Raw genomic sequence first — 20186 nt, 5'->3', positions numbered from 1 at the left:
ACATATAATTGTAATTTTCAATTTGCACCATCCGCTGCGCATTAACGCCTTCGCGCACCACGACTTAATAGCATGTCGTGATGCGAGGGGTTATATATGGAGCGGGCTCACGCGCTGCGCCCGCTCCATATTCTGCAGGTGTCAGCTGTGTATTACAGCTGACACCCGGGACAAACAGACAGGAACAGCGATCGCGCTGTTACAGGAGCCTGTAAAATGACATTATACTGCAATACATTAGTATTGCAGTGTATTGTACCAGCGACCTAATGATCGCTCGTTCCATTCCCCTAAAGGGACTTTTGGGAGGTTTCCACTGTTTTGGTACCTCAGGGGCTTTGCATATGCGACATGACACCCGAAAACCATTCCAGCTAAATTTGAGCTCCAAAAGCCAAATATTGTTCCTTCCCTTCTGAGTCCTGCCGTGTGTCCAAACAGCAGTTTATTACCACATATGGAGTATTGCTGTAATCAGGACAAATTGCTTTACAAATTTTGGGGTGATTTTTCTACTTTATTCATTGTAAAAATTAAACATTTCTATGTTTTTTCAGAAAAAAGTAGATTTTCATTTTCACGGCCTAATTCCACTAAATTCAGCAAAAAACCTGTGGGGTCAAAATGCTAACTATACCCCTAGAAAAATTCCTTGAGGGGTGTAGTCTTCAAAATGGGGTCAGTTTTGGGGGGATTCCACTGTTTTGCTCCCTCCAGGGCGTTGCAAACGCGACATGGCACTGAAAACCAATCCAGCAAAATCTGCACTTCAAAATCCAAATGGCGCTACTTCCCTTCTGAGCTCTGCCGTGGGTCCAAACAGCAGTTTAGTACCACATATGGGGTATTGGCGTAATCGGGAGAAGTAGCTTTACAAGTTTTGGGGTGCTTTTTAATCTTTATTCCTTGCAAATATTATTTTTTTTTTACATTTTTTCAGAAAAAAAGTAGATTTTCACTTTCACAGACATACTCCAATAAATATAGCAAAATACCTGTGGGGTCAAGATGCTAACTATACCCCTAGATAAATTCCTTGAGGTGTGTAGTTTCCAAAACCATCTCACTTTTGGGGGATTTCCACTGTTTTGGCACCAGAAGACCTCTTCAAACCCGACATGGTGCCTAAAATATATTCTAAAAAAAGGAGGCCCCAAAATCCACTAGGTGCTCCTTTTCTTCTGAGGCCGGTGTTTCAGTAAATTAGCGCACTAGGGCCACATGTGGGATATTTCTAAAAACTGCAGAATCTGGGCAATAAATATTGAGTTGCATTTCTCTGGTAAGACCTTCTGTGTTACAGAAAAAAAAGGTATTACAAATGAATTTCAGCAAAAAAAAGAAAATTTGTAAATTTCACCTGTACATTGCTTTAATTCCTGTGAAGCGCCTAAAGGGTTAAGAAACTTTCTGAATGCTGTTTTGAATACTTTGAGGGGTGCAGTTTTTAATATGGGGTGATTTATGGGGTCTATCTAGTACATAAGGCCCTCAAAACCACTTCAGAACTGAACTGGCCCCTGTAAAAATAGCCTTTTGAAATTTCCTTGAAAATGTGAGAAATTGCTGCTAAAGTTCTAAGCCGTGTAACGTCCTAGAAAAATAAAATAATGTTCAAAAAACAATGCAAATATAAAGTAGACATATGGAATATGTAAAATAGTAACTATTTTGTGTGCTATTACTATCTGTTTTACAAGCAGATACATTTAAAATGAGAAAAATCATAATTTTTGCAAATTTTCTCTAAATTTTGGTGTTTTTCACAAATAAGCAATGAATTTATTGATCAAATTTTTCCACTAACATAAAGTACAATATGTCACGAGAAAACAATCTCAGAATCGCTTGGATAGGCAAAAGCATTCCAGAGTTATTAACACATAAATTGACACATGTCAGATTTGAGAAAATGGGGCTGGTCATGAAGGTCAAAATGAGCTCGGTCTTGAAAGGGTTAAAGTAAATCTCCACTTTAAATTATCAGGTTGTTTTTATGTCCAACATTCTGTACTAATTATTTTCTTAATAAATCGCTATAGCTGTCAGAGCTGTGTTTTTCTGACACAGAGATACTCCAAATTCCCTGCAAAGACATAGATTTCAGCAATAACATTCAGACTACGTGCAGTGGCCACTAGATGGAGTAGTGTTATCATTGGGTTCAATAATAAACCGTATACAGTGAGCTCCTTCTAGTGGCAGCTACAGGTAACTAGTAAGTTATCTTTGAAATCTATAACTATGCAGAGTATTTGGAGCCCTGTATCAGAAAAATGGAACTCTGACCTGGTATTTAAGGATGGACATTCACTTTGATGGATCACGCAGGGCCAAAATAATGGTACCCATTGTACAGACCACTAGAACACTCTTAATACTCCGAACCAACATTACCCCTATTATTAAAACCAGTCACCACAGATTATATATTTTTTCCCTGTTGATTATAAAGCACTCCTACATAATGCAGCGCTATTCAGAGATAGTGATCACAACAGTATCTTCACCCAGGGGCTTACAATATAATTTCCCTATCTCACTATGGGGCCTTTATGGTATACCTCATATATAGACAGTTCTGCTTCCATTGCTTACTGTGACACTCTCATTGCATCTACCTGCATTTGCCACTCGAGGGCGCTCACTGCACACAGATGTATACTGCTCCAATTGAGTTCAATACTAGCTGTATAAATCCATATGCAGTGAGCTCCCCCTAGTGGGGACTGCAGGCAGACAAAATTATATAATTTATTATGGTCTATAATTCTATATAAGGATGTTATAATATTGTGTTATAATTCATTTTTCTTCTAGGGATTTACTGAACTCATTCCTATTGATTTGATAAAGATTTTTGATGAAAATGAACTTGAGGTTTGTATTCTACTATGATGTTAGGAAAATTCTGTATTGTTAGATTACATTTCTAACCCTATGATTTTGTCTTTTTTATATTTATACAATGTAAACTTGCAGTGATTGATGTATAACTATTAATGTATTACTTCTATTCTGCGAAGTTTCTAGTTAATGTTCTGATAATTGTCTTGTCCCATTGTTTGCCTTCAATTCTCATTATTATTTTCTTACCATTCAGCTGTTTTTCGTTGTTTTGCTATTTTTGCTGTTCCTGTTGCTACCACTAATGTACATTGTGTTTTTTAGCTTCTAATGTGTGGCTTGGGAGATGTGGATGTAAATGACTGGAGGCAGCACACACTGTACAAAAATGGTTACTGCCCGAACCACCCTGTAATCCAGTGGTACTGGAAGGTAAGTTCTTCTGTACAAATGCTACATTTGGAGGACGTGGCAAATATTTTACACGTCCGGTAGATTATATGGATGTAGTTTTTGATAAATATTTTTATTTATTTGCTTTTTCTCTTCTCAGCAAGTGTAGGATTTCATCACATTGTTGCGTTGAAGTCCAAAGTTCTCCAAATACATTGAGGAATTATCCCCTAATAGTATTTCTCAGTAATTTAGTTTAAAGAGTAACTAACCTTTCAGAAAACTTCTGACATTTCATAGTCACATGTCAGAAGTTTTGATCGGTGGGGATCCAAGCTCTGAGACCCCCCCCCCCCCCCCCACCGATCTCTAAAACAAAGTGGCAGAAGCACTCGGGTGAGCATGGAGTCGCTTGGTTTCTGTCTTTTCTCAGAAAGCCAAACCGTTCGTGTACGGGCCCATAGACTTTCTATTGAGTCGATACACTGTTACATCGGTTTTCCGAGAAAAGCCTATCAGAAACCAATCGGCTCAGCGCTCACCCGAGCACTTCTGCCGCTGCGTTTTAGCGATCGGTGGGGGTCTCCGTGCTCGGACTCCCACCGATCACAACTTCTGACATGTCACTATGACGTGTCAGAAGTTTTCTGAAAGGTTAGTTACCCTTTTTAAAGGTTTGTTTTCCTCTGAACACCATGTTAAATTAGGCTCTGTTCACATTACGCTACGGCTATACATCGGAGGTATACATAAGGAGTATTCTCTGATGTATACCTCATCGTATGCCACTGTATAGACAATTTTGCTGTGGCCCATTGTATAAAAAAAATGCACCGTCTGCTGTGCTTTCTTAGACCGTATGCCATACTGGCCAGGACACTTTTTTTTTTTGCATCCGTCTGGTGAATAGTGGCCTATGGCTATGTTCGGCATATGTGTTGGAAGCTGAAAATGTTCACATGGCGTGATGTGAACAAAGTTGTTTTAAAATTCGAAATACCGTACATTACATTTATTTATCATTTACTGATCTTGAGTTACAAAGTGTATTATACTCCAGAGCTGCATTCACAACACCCCTGACAGCTTAGCTGCGCTACGTTCATGTAGGAGGAAAGTTCATTTTTGCTATATCGGATTACTGTACGGTACCTGGTGTAAAGATGAGACTTGAGAATGAAAGAATGAAAATGACCAGGACAAGCTGTATGCAGACACTGAACAAGCAGGGATTCATCCTTGTAGCCTTTTCTTTACATTTTTTCTATTCTCTTGCGGCTATCGTTATTTAATCTGTGTCTCTTTCAGGCTGTGCTGCTGATGGATGCCGAGAAACGTATTCGATTGTTGCAGTTTGTAACTGGGACCTCTCGAGTGCCTATGAACGGATTTGCTGAACTCTATGGTAAGTGCTAATAAATTGCTAAGCCTAAAAGTAAATGTCCGCTCTTGAAACGTGAAGCTGTTGCAAACAATCAAATTCCAGGTCTCATTTTTTGGAGCAGAACCTGATTGGTTGCTACAGGCCACTGCTTCACATGTTTCCTTTTACTGGTTTTGTTAATTTGCTGCCTATTATTTTACAGTTTGCATTTTTGTCCAACAACACATGAACACTATTTACAACAATGGTAACAGCCAATAGCCAAGCAGAGGCAAATCTTCCCGTCTAAGACCACCCTTAAAGTACATTGCCAATACATATCTCCTATTCGGGCATATGGACGTCACAGAGAGGTTCCCTGCTCGAACACCTTGTTGTTCGCTAAGAACAGCTCCCACTCTGGAGGACTCCGCACACCCATGGAATTAAATGCTTGCCAACGCATGACCAATATGCTTGTGGTAAGCAGCAGGATGTTGCCGCATCATGACTAGCATACTTGTCATGCTGATTGTAAGGGCACAGCGAGTGCAGGTTCTTCGCCGCTAACCACTTGAATGAACGTGTTGATGGCGGCATTAAAAGGGAAAGAGTGAAGGAGGGACACCCTTTGATCATGTCTCAAGGAATCCCACAGGGTTATCAGGAAACATAACTTCTATGGGCAGACAGCCCACAGTCCATTGAAAGACCCCTGGACTGTCTGACCGTATTTTCCTGTTTCTAGGGAATACTTCGGTATGTCCTATCAACTGCTGTCAGGACGAGAAGTACACAGGCTAATGTACTGGCATATCGATATATGCCAATACATTCAAGTTTAAAAATAAAAAATCCCCATGTGACTTATAAAAATAATGTAAAATAAAAGACCTGCAAATACCAAAACATAAAATAATATACACGTATTTGGCATCGTCACAACCGTAACAACCTGCACAACAAATTTATTGCGTCAATTATGATGATCGGTGTCTGCTGTAAAAAAAAATAAAAGTAAAAAACTGCAGTGGAGCGGGTTTTTTTTTTTTTTTGTTTTTTTTTCACCATTTTTGCCAAAATCAAAAGTAATATAAATGAAACGATAATGTAAATGTACCCAAAAATGACCGCTACATAAAGCACAATTGGTCCCGCAAAAACAAAGTCTCATATAGCTACATAGAACAAAAAAGAAAAAGTTATGAGCGCTGGGACGCAAAGAGGAAAAACCAAAAACCTTTTCTGGTCCTCAAGGCCAAAATTGGCCGGGTCCTTACGGGGTTATTTGACATGTAATACCACAGCTTTCCTGCAGTGGCTGCTTATCACGCGTGGGTCCTCATTTAAATTGGGGTTGCCCAAAATGGGGATAGCAGTGATCATTGTACATTATATTAGTGCTCAGGTCATAGCCTGGTCTCACATAGGTTTTGTTTTTTTATTTCTGTCAAGCTGGGTCTCCTGTTCTAGTATCTTGTGTGTGAAGAAGTTACATCTGACATATATTGTGCTAGAGGTCGGCTTAACACTTGTATTGTTCTCATATTTTATTATAGGTTCGAATGGTCCTCAACTGTTCACAATAGAGCAGTGGGGAAGCCCAGATAAACTGCCCCGAGCTCATACATGGTAAGCTATAATCATTCACTGCATGCGTGTTATATGTGGGGACCCCCTACTGTAAATTATAGCAATATTACAGGTCACCAAGGAGCTCTGTGACCATAAAAAAAATAAGGGGCCGCAGGGTGAGTGCCTAATATTCCTATGCCTTATAGCGGGGGTACAGAATTCCTTACAATGCAGAACCTCCTTTTGAAGAGTAAGGGGAGTTTGCTGTTGAGTATTCTGAGGTTCTGCAGCAGTGTGTATTATGGCATGCACAGTGCAGCTTCAAGAAAAACATCCAAATAAAGGATTAAAGGCGTTTCCATTATGTAAATACTGCTGCTTGCTGTTATTGAATGGAAACACTTAGGCCTTGTTCACACACCACACTGCATTTTTTTTTTTTAAGACAAAACCAGAATTACATCTTGGACCAAAGACATTTTAAGGCCTTCCTTTTATATATTTCTTCTGTTTAGGTTCCATTCCTGGTTTTGGCTTAAAAAAAATACCAGCAAAATCTGCACTGTATGAACAAGGTCTTAGGGTGTATTCACATGCGGAAGATTTGTGGTAGAAATTTCTGAGACTGAAAATGAGTTCCATACATGTGAATCTGGTTGTTTCTGCAGCATGTGCATAGACTTTGGCAAGCTCCATTAAAGGGGTATTTAAGCCTTAGAGCATTTTTGTTCTAGATTGGTGGGGGTCTGACACTGAGACCCCCACTGTTCGCCAGAATGGGGAATGCCTGTTCCCCGTTCTCTCCAGTCGCAATACGACAGCTTGGAGCAGTTTGAATGTAGCGGAGGCCGTGCATGCGCGGTGCTTGCTTCATTCAGAATCTATGAGGCTGACCGAAACAGCCAAGCACAGCGTGGGGATCGATGGGGGTGTTAGCGGTCGGATCCTGATTGATCTAGCATTTTTTACCTATCCAGTGGAAAGGTGAGAAATGCGAAGGGCTGGAATAAACCTTCAAGATGTATTGGACAACTGCAGAAACTTCTCCAACAAACCTGTCGCATGTGAATAGAACCTTGCGGTTTAGATCAGTAGCCAAAAACCTGTCCAGCTGTCTGAGGTGCAGTGCTGATTACGAGACCAGGATGTGATACACTGTAACAAGCCCTGTACCAATGTTAGTTGTACATCGTCAGGGCAGTATTTAATCTTCCTGGATTTAAACAAGAATGTTTACATTCACTGACATCAAGCAGTTATATTGAAAACGGTGAAGAATGAGTGATGTAATCATTAGTTCCAGCAGTGGAGAATTCCATAGTTTTACCACTCTTACATGAAAGAATCCCATTCTGTGTTGATGGTGAGACCTTCCTCCCGTAAGACGTAGTGAATGTCCCTTGTTATGTTTACAGGTCTGGGTACGGAAACCTCATTAGACAATTCTCTGCATTAACTTTTGATATTTATGAATTCACCCCCCCCCCCCCGCCCCTTCAAAAAGATATAGATTTCTTGATTAATTGCTGATAATTCAGCCCAGAATGTGTAAACGTTTTTCTGCAAAAAAATAAGTTTGTAAACTTTCCTCCATGGGATGGTATTTCCAGTTACAGCCTGCAGGTGGTGCTGTGGGGTTGTAGGGAAGATTGTACCAAAAACACACGCACAGCGACATCTACAGGTCACAAATACTCACTACACAATGTAACCAAATGAAAAGATGTTCGGTTTGCAAATCTTAGAAAATGGTCAAAAAAAAATAAAAATTTAATTTTACACAGTGCCGCCTCCTAAATAATTCATATTATGGCTTAGTCACCCTCGTCATGGAGTAATAGATGTATTTTTCTACCTCTTTCAGCTTTAACCGTCTAGATTTACCTCCTTACGACTCATTTGAAGATTTACGAGAAAAGCTTCTCATGGCGGTAGAGAACGCACAGGGATTCGAAGGCGTCGACTAGTGATGAGTTCCTCTTTTCCACCTTATCAAATTGCATCTTTCGCTTGGAAAATTACCAATGGAATGGACATTGCCGGTGATTAACCAGAGACACTTGCAAAATAAATTTTTTTTTTTTTAAATTTTTTTTTTTTTTAAAAACTGTAAAAGAAGAAGAAAAAAAACAGCAATGAAAGAAAAGGACAAAGGTGGCGCGGATTGTGCCATTGATACACATTGTGTCCGTTTACGTAGCAGATCACTCTTGTTCTCGATTGCTACAATTGTTACTTTGCCTGCGGGTGTAAATGGAAAGCAACGGCTTCTTTGTATGATGAGATTTTGCTGGTAAAATGGTACAATTTTAACTTCGACGCGGGCCGAGGCGTCACCGTGCCAATTGTGAACCAATTTCTGGTCTTTGATAAAGAGCCCCTGGCGCTGGTTCTGCAGTGCAGCTTCCTCAGTTCAGGCGTCTTGAGCTACGATATAGACTGCGGATGGTACTTCTCCAATCTCTACGGCAATCACGAGCTGTTCATTGTATACTTAAATTACATTTCAGGAGGACCTTCTCTATTTATGTGGTGCCAGCCCTTTAAAATTTTCGTATTTTACAAACTTTCTAATGACAATGAATGGAACGAATCACTTTGAAGGTATAGTATTAAAACCCATGTTTACTTTTTAAAATGATTTAGACCTATTTTCAAATTTTACTTCATTATAATTAAAGCTGTATACTCGAAAAAACGTTCGCAAGAGCCACCTTTCTTTTAAGTTCTTTGTACAGCCATCTTGGATTGGGGTCTCCAACAATTGGCTGCAGCGTATCATTTCTCAGTCATATGTAATGCTTTGTTTTCTTATTTTGTCTTTCGTAGTCCCCAAAGAGGGATATTGAACTATATAGACACTTTTTTCAACACAATTTCACTGGTGATCTAGCTATAATCTATTGAAAAGGTTGAGTGACTTTGTAAATACATCCAATATTCTATAGTTCAGAGCTGCATTCAAAATTCTATGGGTTGCTAATGGTACCAGTCGTCATCTTTTTGACAGACACACCCCTTAGTGGAACTCGTTTAATAGAATCAGGGGCGTAGCTTTTTAGCTCCTGTGCACCAATGCAAAATCTTGAACAGGGCCCCCACCTGTCATGTGCCATTTATAATGCTGGTCTCTTTTTATGTGGGGCTCCAGGGCCCAGGTGAGACTGCTACCTTTCCATCCCCTATAGGTATTCCCCTGAATAGAATAATTTTTGTTGCACCTCATGTCGGGAGAGCTAGCTTTTCCTTCGTCAGATTACTACACAGTGTCTGGTGTAAAGAGGTCTCCTCCCAGAGTGTAATTCACCAGATCAAGTTATCTATACAGACACTGAACAAGCAGAACACTGCTGGAAGTTGTGAGCTCAGAAGCCTGTAGGATTTGGAATGCAGATGTGTATGGATTATAACTCTAGAACAGTGCAGGATAAATTAAGCAATGTATTTGTGGTTACTCAACATTATATGGTGATCATATCTAGGTTTGATGGTTTGAGGTTTGTAAAATAAAAAAATCTAGTGGTGGACCTATTCTTTAAAGGGGTTCTCATGGACTTCTAAATTGCCACTATAACTTTGAAGGAAATGTCCTCCTTTTAACACAATAATGTTTTAAGGTCCAACATTCTGTGCTGAATAATTCCATAGTATATCTTTATAGCAGTCAGAGCTCCATTTTCCTGATACAGAGCTCCAAATCCCCTGCAATAGAGTTAAATTCTAACATTGTTTCTGCCTGTAGCCACCACTAGAGGGTGTGTAGGAGGTTACTGATATTGAGTTTAAGCCTGTTTCTGCCGAGGATGTAGTTCATACGTCCTGGCGGGGAGGCACTGGACGTATCCGATGTGTCCTTGCGACAAATGGACACTTACCTCAGCTTTAAAACAAGACCAAGATCGAGCCTCTAGTCATGATTTAACCTAAGAAGCCATTGATCATGTTTGATCAAATATGATCAGAATTGAGCTAAGATTTAAGAGGAGAGGCTGGAGAGTGAGCTGACAAGGAGCCCTGCTGTCAGAATAGGCACTGAATGGCACCAAGCGACTTTCAATGTTTTACATGCAAGCTGCAGATGCAAAACGGTGCAAAATTGTGAAATAAAAATAACAGAACTTTTTTTTTTTTCATAATACATGTAATGCAATAAAAAAAATACTATAAATACTGCAATAGCCTTTACTTTGCATGCATAAATTGGTTGGCGCATTCATGCGTTGTTTTTTTTTTACGTTTACGTAATACACCCAATAGTGAACGTAGCCATGTCTGGTGAGTAAATTGTTTGGTTCAGGGGTTTTACTGAGAACGCGTTTTAGTCACAAAGTTTTAATTGTAATGCAATTTTTGCTTAAAATAGTTTGATGCAAAGTTGCATGAAGGTGTTTGCGCATATTTTATACACGGCATGCGCTCTCTCGGTTATAGATTTAGGTAGCACATTAACTAATAATATTGCATGACAGTTTCAGCATTTTGATGTGGACGTTTGTGGTATATATGAGCTTTGCACATCTTGATCTATTATTTTGACATTGTTTTTGTGTGTAAACCTCTTCTTGGATTTGAGTTTTAGGCACAAATGTAAAATTTTATGCATTTTTTTATTTTATTCCGATCTCTCACAAAGTTACATGAAGGTGGTCATGGCTGTAAACAGCCTGTTAAGACCATTGCAATAGTCAGGTTGTCTGCTTTCTTGGTGCACTCTTTTCAAGGTGTGCAATCCTTGTCTTTTTTTTACGTTGTCAATTTTTTTTTTTTTACATTTACATCTTAAAATCTTATTTTTGGGTCTCTTTTTAGTTCTGCTGATTTTGTGAAGATATGTGCATGTAGACATGGCATGTATAAACTCTGCACATCTAGAACTTTAGGAGGTGTTGTGTGTATAGTTTTCTGCTTGAGTCCGTTTTTAGCCACAAACATAAATTTTTATAAAAAAAAAAAAAATTCACAACCTAATGACCCTGACGCAAAATTGCATGAAGGTGTGTGTGTGTATATAAAGTGCTGGGAGGTATTTTGACAATGTGCTAGGTGTCTACTTTGAGAAAACATTTGGGTATGGAGGGTTAGTAGGAATTCTTCATTTATAATTCAAGTTTTATTTGTACATGTCTCGAGTACAAATTATCCCGTCTACCGAAGGTGCAAATAATCTATAAATTCCTGGCAGCGATAGGGTTAATGTATAAACAGTATGAAATAAGCCCCCCCTAGTGGTGGCTACAGGCAGACATAATTTGTTTTTTTAACTTCTATATAGGGGATTTGGAGCAAACAAGTGGATCTCCTCTGCTGCTTTACAAATATATGTAAGAAATGGATCGGCACAGAATTGTGGACTTGTTTAGATTGATAGCGTTCAAGGGTGGACATTTACTAGAAAGTGCTGCAACTACCTAATATTTCTAGTACATCATGTGGTAATTCGCTGTACTGTATGAATGTCCGGACAGAGCCCACGGCACTTTAATGTCTGCAGTTTTGAGGTCTCGGAGGAATCCTCATTAAGATTTGAGAACTGTATGGAAATGGTTGCATGTCAAGAACTAATTGAAATATGTATACCTGTGAATAGACTAGACTATATATAGTGTCCTACATGAAGAGCCGTTCTTGTAGGATTACACTGTAAATGTTTATAGGTTGTTTTGTTTTATCATTTTTTTTTTTCTCTTTTTTTGGGCCGGTGGATATGAATGTTTTAGAACGAAGAGGAGTGCGCCCCCTGCCTCTAAAATGTCAAGAAAAAGTGACATTTAATTCTAGTTAAAATTGCACATGATCTTCCTGATCCCAAACCTTTCTTCGTGGTCACCTGTATATACCAATAGGCACTTCACATAAGTCTCAAATTGTAATATCTATAAAGTTATCAATATAGTTTCATTCATGATTTCAACCCAGCAGCTATTTTTTTAATGCCTTACCTTAAAGGGGCTTTCCACCATGGACAATCCCTACTAGTTAGGAATATCACAAAGTGTTTCCCTGATGGGACCCCCGGCGATCAACTGTAATCTGTGGAGAAACCTGGCAGTAAGGCTGGCCAGACATTTTAGATAGCTGTTCCTCCTGACTACCTCATACGCATGCATGCTCTGCTTGGCCAAGCGTGACTGTGTGTTTAATGAGAAAAGGAGGGAAACCTGCCGCCAGACTCCCCGGGCAGCGACTTGTCTACTCATGAACAAAAGGATCGGGCATGTTGAAATTCAATATGGCATACTGTTCTGTCCCCGACATCTCCTGTTGGAGGAGAGTCGAAAGGCCACCATACACGTTAGATGGTCGGCATGTGCCGACAAAATCGGCGTGTTCCATCGACATACATCTAATGTCTGTGGTCAGCTTTAGTGTTTAACTCCCCTGCAGTACCACCACATGGAAAATTAACCATTACCCGTAGCCAATTGGGACACTCATAGCGACATAATAATGTGGTGATTGTATGGTGGTTCACATCATAGGGGGCTCAAGTATTGCCGATTTCTCCAGTAGACTGCGGTAATATAGAGGCGCTTTATATGTAACTTCACTAGACCAACATATTTTGGACTGAGGTTCCTTGGTCCCACCTGAGGAAGTTTTATTTTTAGTGCCAATCTTTTAGCTATACAAAACAAGTGCTTTTAGTTTTACTATAAACAGCTGTTATTGCCCAGACAGGTCATTCCAGACATTAGACCAATAGGTCCTTGTTAAAGAACCCCAAAAATGTATTAGCCCTATCAGATGGTGGTCTCCACCATTGATCTTTATTGGCCTTGATTTGTCAGGACCCATTATATCAGAGGCTGGGTCTACCGGAGGATCCACTGGAAGTAATGTCCCGACAGCCCTGGCAGTTTGTGGGGGTGTGTGGACCGCAATCGGTTGAGCCACAAGCAAAAACACACATCATGTCACCCCTTTTTAAAGCTGTAGGTTGACCGAAAGCTTTCATCAATGGGGCTAGTAAACTGCACCACTCCGTACCAGAAGTGGCTGTTTGACCCTTACCTTAAAGAAAACCTCGACCTGCATTTACTAATAAATTAGAATTTCCTATATCTTTCTTACTACAACTCCTCTAGCGAGCTATATGTTTCCATGGTAACAGACAACAAATAACCTCTGTATAGTTAGGTCCTGCATTCATATTTCTTTCCATCTGTACTTTTTATTTTATTTTACTAACATACATTTGATAGGTAAGCAAGAAGTAGGGGACAGATGGAAGAGAATATGAATGCAGGATCAGACTACACAGTTTTTGTCTGTTACCATGGAAACATAGGGCTTTATAGGGGCTGTGGACCCAAAATTATAGATTTTTAATTAAGAATATTTGTTTCATTTTAGGTGCATTGAAACAATATAAAAAATTGGTTGTGAAGGTGGACATACCGTTTAAGAAAATTGCTTCCTAAAAGGTTAAAACATGGGCCGTTTTAAGAAATTGTAGTTCTAGATGAGCAGGGTATTGTATAGCTGCAAAAATAGGCAGATCTACCATTTTGGGACTGCTGAGTGACCAGCCCTGCAGGAGCTGTAACAGTGGCCGTGTATGTCGTCACCCAGCTTTCTAGCGATACTCACACAGGTGTGAGTCTTCCGAAATGTTGTTCTGTCTTGTAAAAGGTCGAGCAGCTATGTGATGACCAGTACAGATTCTTATTCTCGGGAAGTAAACAATTAAGATTCCCATTCAATAACTGCAAGTAGAGATCTTAACATGTATCCCATGAATAATGTCATCACAAAAAGTCCGACATTATGCATTGAAAAAAAATATACATTACAAAAGTATAGGGATGCCCGAACATCACATGCATATTCGCTCATCGAAGACACAAACATCAGTGAGGTTGGGTAATACGGCAATGCTCGCATTTGGTGTTTCAATCAAGGGGGTTTAACTGGGGTTGAGGTCAAGGCTACAGACCAAGTCATGCCCACACCAAACTGGGCAAGACCATTTTCATGTATCTTGATTTAAGCTTGGAGGCATCATCCGGTATTTTACAGATGCTTCAGCTGAACATATGGGGAACACCTGGAATAGGGCACCCCTAAGTTAGTTACTTGTACATTTCTTATCCCTGTAAACCCTGATCTGTTTTGCCCAACATGCTGTACCATATGAATAGCAATATGGTGCACCAGGGATCTCTGGGGACTCTTTGGTACCCGAAATAGACCGCAATATCTAAGTTTGTAGATAGCATAGTGGCCAAAGTTTCTCCACACCTTACTTAGCAAAATCTTTCTCATTCATACCTCCTTCACCCTACAATCGGCACTGCCCATTAATGCAGGAAGCAGCGTCCTGATATTTGATCATTGATGGTCCATTGGTGGTGTGCTATACACCTCAACACTTGGCCACACACGTGGGGATCTTAGGCTTGTGCAGGGCTAATGGAAACCCAATAGCTCTGAGAAACACTGCTTGATCTAATGTTCCTCCTCAGGCGCTTTGCTACACGCTAGTGAGTGCTACCGATGATTTCTATGTTCTTTGAACTCTATGCAGTCCCAGTCTCGTGTTGCCACCACTTCATGACTAAGCTTTTGTTGCTCCTAGACATTTCCACTTTGTAATGCCAACACTTACAGGTGACTGGGGCAGCTCTAGTAGGACTGAAACGTGTTGGAAAGTCAACGTCCCATGGTCCAAAAGATGGCCACAAAAACACTTGTGTGCCTCACTCTCGAGTCCATTAATAATTCTGAAATGATCACTTAAGAGAGCGGAATTTCAGCACCAGGTTTTTGATGTTCTTAGATGTGATTGAGGTGGATCCTGTGTGTCGGAGAAACACAGGACCCGCTGACACTGAATCAGTTATAGGACATTCTCCGCTATTTAGCTATTCTAGCGGATGCCAGTATTGCCCTTCAGTGATCATATGGGCAATATCAGTGAAGAATGGGTGCTCCATTGTGAAGATCAAAATGGGCCCCTATTACAGGGCGGTTTTTCCATCCAGAACGTATGGTCTTGGTGTTTGTTTCCCTCTCCATGCAATTTCCATAATCCTTGAGGCAATTCCCTACCCCTTGTCTGCTAACAATTCAGTTCCTGTGTAGAGGGTTGTGCTGCAAAGGTACTTGCCACCCAACAGCAAAGGGGATAGGACCAACCCTGGCTGGGCTCCATAGTGGACTATGTATTGCAGAGCTAACCCTGCCCTGCAGAGCTCCCAATCAGGTGGGAAGGTTAGGGTTGTGGGAAAACGTAGGGTCTGCCAGGGTTTGAAGGTAAGAATTGGGAGGAGGGTTGCTTTATTGGCTGTATACAATGGGCTGCCTTCTGGAGGGTTAGGATCTGGATGCTCATGGCAAAGATTGGTTCGTCTTGGCATAGCCAATCCAAGTCGAGGAGGGATGGAGGACCTAGATACATTTTTGTATTGAGCCCTCACTCCTTTATACCCTTGGTTAACATTCAGCTTTTCCACCTGCTCAAAATACAATTGATACTTTGAAAAATGATAACATGACATTTACATTACAGGATCATTATGTGTAATTGGTTTTACCTCGGAAATGTTGAAAACTCTTTCCTAGGGCTTAATTGTAAATTTTTTTACTGATATATTTTGCAAAACGGTAGGAAAAATACTCAATTACTTTTGTAAAAGTTGAGACATTTTTGGCCTCAGGTTTCAAAACGCAGGAAAAAAAGTGTCCTTGTGGTCATAGCAACCAAGCAGAGCTCAATTTCATTTAATAACGGAGATTTGATCATTATTTTTTCATTTTTTACAAATGTTTCTCTGAGTTTTGATACTTGAGCCCCATTTAAAGTACAAACTAAAGCTAAAACTAAAGCTAAAACTAAAGCTAAAACTAAAGTCTACGTTTAAAAGATAAATAAACAATTTTATTAACCATATTGAAATAAAAAATTACAATAAATTCTCCACATTTATGGGAACACTCCAGGTAACACTATTACACTCTGTCTAATACAGGGCCTGAGGGGGCGGGGCACGACACAGGAATTTAAAGAACACGTAGGCCCCATGCACACGGCCATGCCCGTAATCACGGGCCCAGGCGGTTGCGGACAACCGCCCCACATTTTCGGCCCGTGCTCCCATACAAAGTTTGCGAGCACGGTCCGTAAAAAGCAAAATATAGGACATGTCCTATCTTTTGCGGATTCTTTCTACGGCCCGGACACCTTCCCGCAAATATACTGGAAGGTGTCCCTGGTCAATAGAAGTGAATTGATCTGTAATTGCGGACTGGAACTACTGTAAAAACTGTGCAGCATATCCGACCTAGAACCCACTGTACATTCCGTCCGAAAAACCGCACCAGATATTGGTGCGTCATTTCGGACAGATTTTCAGTTGCGGAAAGCAGCGGTAAAAAACGCTCATGTACCTAGGCCGTTGTTATGGCGACGCGTCCTTCCTGTGCAGTCCGGTCGAACCTCCCTGGATTATGCTGCACCCCTTTTGTGAATGCTGCAGCCTGTGATTGGCTGCAGCGTTCACATGGGTTGCAACGTCATCCCATGAGGCCGGACTGGACGAAGAAATACAGACTTCTAAGTAAGTATTTTTTTTTCTTTTTCCGTTGTTGTGGCATAATTGCTGCGAATACGCCACAAAAGTACTTGGCTTTCTGTTGCGGGATTTGCATCCCCATTGAATTCAATGGGGGAAAACCCGCAACGGAAAATCAACTAAAACGCAGCATAGATTGACTGCTGAGGAATCAAATTTCGCGCCGCCGGTCAATTTATTAACTTTTTCGCTGCGTTTTTTTTTTTTTTTGCAGCGTGGTCATGAGATTTTCTAAATTTCATCCACTTTGCTGCTACTGTAAATGCTGCGGAATTTCCACACAGAATTCTGTTGTAAAAATTCTGCAGCGTTTACGCTACGTGGGAACCCGTAGAGAAGTCAATCACCTCCCCTCAGGTCCTACACTAGGCATAACAGTGTGTCCGTTACCCCGTATTGTTCCTTTAAATTGGGTGCTATACATGCTGCATTCATCTTCATATATTCTCTTCAAAGCTGGTAAAAAATGAGCAAACAAATCATCCTTTATCTGACTTTATTAAAACATTTTTGTTAAATTATTTTGGTAAAATTGAGTCAACCTTCAGGCAAACCAACTATTACAGTACATTCACACCATGGACGCAACAATGTTGTGGCCTAATGTAATATTGACGATAACAGGGTAATTTTACTGGTTGGCTTAAGTCCCTAATCTGCCAGCGATTCCGTAATGTATGTATCTTTTTTTTTTTTAATTGTCCAGTATTATAAAAACATGGCGGCTTTCTTCCAAAAATAGCGCCACGCCTGTCCATGGATTCTCTGGTATTTTAGCTCTGCTACATTGAATTTGAATGTATTTGAGCAGCAATACCACACTAATCCTATACAGCCCCTTTAAGTTCTGTTCTCGACAATTTAGATCATTTTGTCACACATACAGAAAACACACAAAAATCTAATTTTAGAAGTCCTAACCAGTATATAAAATTTGGGTTTATATACCATTTACATAATACTGTGTAAATTTATTCGTTTTGTTTTTTAAAATCGAATGGAAACGATGTATAACAAAAACGCATATTTATTTTTTACTTCTACATATCGTGTACTACTACAATGAATCCCTGTGCCCGATTGATGTTCTAGTAGGTAGAGGAGTGCATACATTTATTGAACTCTTCAAGGGATTGTCCAACAACTAGTTTTTACATTTCTCTGTTAGTTCACATAAAGGAAAATAATTTCTCAATTGGAATCCTTTTAGAAAAAATTCTCTTGTAGGTATTGCTGTTACCTTCTTTTTATTCCCTTTCAGAATATCCATGTAATGTGTCCAGTGTCAGTGGTCACACATGCTCAGTAGCTCCGTCCCACCACCAGGATCCTCTTGTACACAGGTGACGGATTGATTCCAGCTAATGTGCAGCCATCCAATAAGAAATGGCGCACGAGGAGAAGCTTCTTCACACCAGCACTGAGCACATTAGGTGGATGTTCTGAGAGAGAATCCAAAGAACACCAGGAGGTGCCATAACAAGTATGTAACAGCAATATCTACACACTGGAGCTTTTTTTTTTTATTGCTACTCATGGAAAACGTATGTTTTATGTGATCTAACACAGAAATGTAATATTTAATCGTGGGTCGGCCCCTTTAATTTGGCCATAGCTGGTAAGATCCAACAGCCCACCCCTCCTTCCACCAATCCAAAACGTGTAATGTTAATTTTCATTATTGGGACTCTCACCAGGAAGGGTGCTATATATACAGAAGTCTTCTATATCAATGGTGCATAGACAATAGTTTTATAAACACTGAAAAATTTTGAAATCTCAAATTTCCATTTTTAGATCTCGTATAAAGGGTTTTCCGACTAAAAAAATTGGTTGAATTGACCAAAAATGTAAAAACCTTTCCTATTAACATTTGATCCTCTATCATGTTATCTAAAGCAACATCTTGTGGCCAGTCGATGCACCCCCTTAGTGACATCACTATGGTAAAACTATTAGTGTTATTCATAGATTGGTGACACCGCTATGTCAAGGTGGTGTGACATGGCGGGAAACTAAAGTGGATTGGTATAAATATATTAGAAATTTTGTTATTTTTACATTTTTTGGGGTCAATTTAACCCTAATTTTTAGATAGAACACCCTTTGAACAATCAACATTAAAGGAAATTGTTACCTCTAGGGCCAGCTATAGGTGATGTTACAAATATTATCATTCTCAATCTCGAAGAAACAGGCAAACAATTTGTGCAATCTAAAAATAAATGCTCAATACGATTTCTCCTATAAATACAGTTTTACATTTTAATGAAAAAGTCTGTGCAATTTATATATAGTTTTATGAATATCTTGAACTCTATTCGTTACCATTGGGTAACTCTCTTTCCCCCCTTGTGGTATTTTTGTATCTTTTTGTACATTATAAACCCTATACAAATAAAATTGCTAATCAGATGTATCCATACGAGGATGTTTTATAGGTATTCAATGGAAATCATGACTACAAAGTGGCAGGATGGCGCCTTTCTGCAGTAATATCTATTGTCGTCATCATCATCAATTGGGTTTACTTCTTGTGAAATGTTCTGCTCCCTTTTCTATTCTGAATCTCATCCCTACATCTTGTATTTTCTCAAGTTCATATAAAGGGAATGTTATTTGCCAAATATATTTTTTAGTAAATCTCAGTCTTTTCCTTCCAAATGTATAGGATATGAAACATTCCAAATATTGTACAAGACGATGCCTTTAATAGATATGAGATGTCTCTCCAATTCTAAACTGTTTCATATGTATTTATTATAAGAGGGGGGGGGGGTAAAAACTAAAAATCGTATAGCGGGCGTGACTTATTTATCTGACGGCCGCTCAGTACCTTATGACTGTATAGCATATATAATGTATGGCTTATGTATACTGCTTGTTTAACAGTTATGATAGCTTTATAAATGGATTTCATAAACTGAGGAGGAGGATGACCACTCCCTTATGGAATATATGTTGAAATAAAAAAAATGGAGGTGTTGTAATGAATTATGCCTATTGCTGAATATTTAATAAAATAATTCTGAACTAAGGATCCCGGTGTCTGTAAATAATAAACCTATGAAGCAATTTCTGTGTAGACCGTTCCGGAACCATACATTGTCTAATACACATTAAATGTATCCATGGATAAGGGGTTTATTATTTTTATTTTTTTCCATCGCTTATATAGCGGCAATATATTCCACAGTGCTGAACAGAAATTGTCACCATTTATATTAGTTTCTCACAAATTAATTTCCCTATCCGTATATTATGGAGTGTGGGATGAAACCAGAGACCTAAAAGGAAACCCACGTGGGAAAAGAAAAACTTTATGCAGATTTGTCCTTGGTCGGATTCAAACCCAGGACCCCAGCTCTGCAAGGCAACAATGTCCATATGCCCTATTAAGTCACATGACTATGGTAGGGGGGAGCCCACCACTC

General features: G+C 39.6%; 1 protein-coding gene across 9 annotated transcripts in view; it reads left to right on the top strand.

The window, feature by feature from the left end:
• Positions 1-19790, top strand: part of NEDD4L (NEDD4 like E3 ubiquitin protein ligase) — a 328543-nt gene extending 308753 nt beyond the window's left edge. For all 9 annotated transcript variants that reach the window (XM_075841150.1, XM_075841171.1, XM_075841160.1 and 6 more), the window contains 5 exons: positions 2821-2880; positions 3172-3279; positions 4549-4645; positions 6163-6235; positions 8043-19790. In XM_075841150.1, coding sequence (XP_075697265.1) covers positions 2821-2880; positions 3172-3279; positions 4549-4645; positions 6163-6235; positions 8043-8145 — 441 coding nt within the window. In that variant the 3' untranslated portion in view covers positions 8146-19790. The remainder of the gene's footprint in view (positions 1-2820; positions 2881-3171; positions 3280-4548; positions 4646-6162; positions 6236-8042) is intronic.
• Positions 19791-20186: the final 396 nt, after the last annotated feature.

The sequence above is a fragment of the Rhinoderma darwinii genome, chromosome 1, assembly GCF_050947455.1.
Source record: "Rhinoderma darwinii isolate aRhiDar2 chromosome 1, aRhiDar2.hap1, whole genome shotgun sequence".
Taxonomy (NCBI): domain Eukaryota; kingdom Metazoa; phylum Chordata; class Amphibia; order Anura; family Rhinodermatidae; genus Rhinoderma; species Rhinoderma darwinii.
The sequence above is the reverse complement of the archived record's forward strand: the minus strand, read 5'-3'. Positions and strand labels throughout refer to the sequence as shown.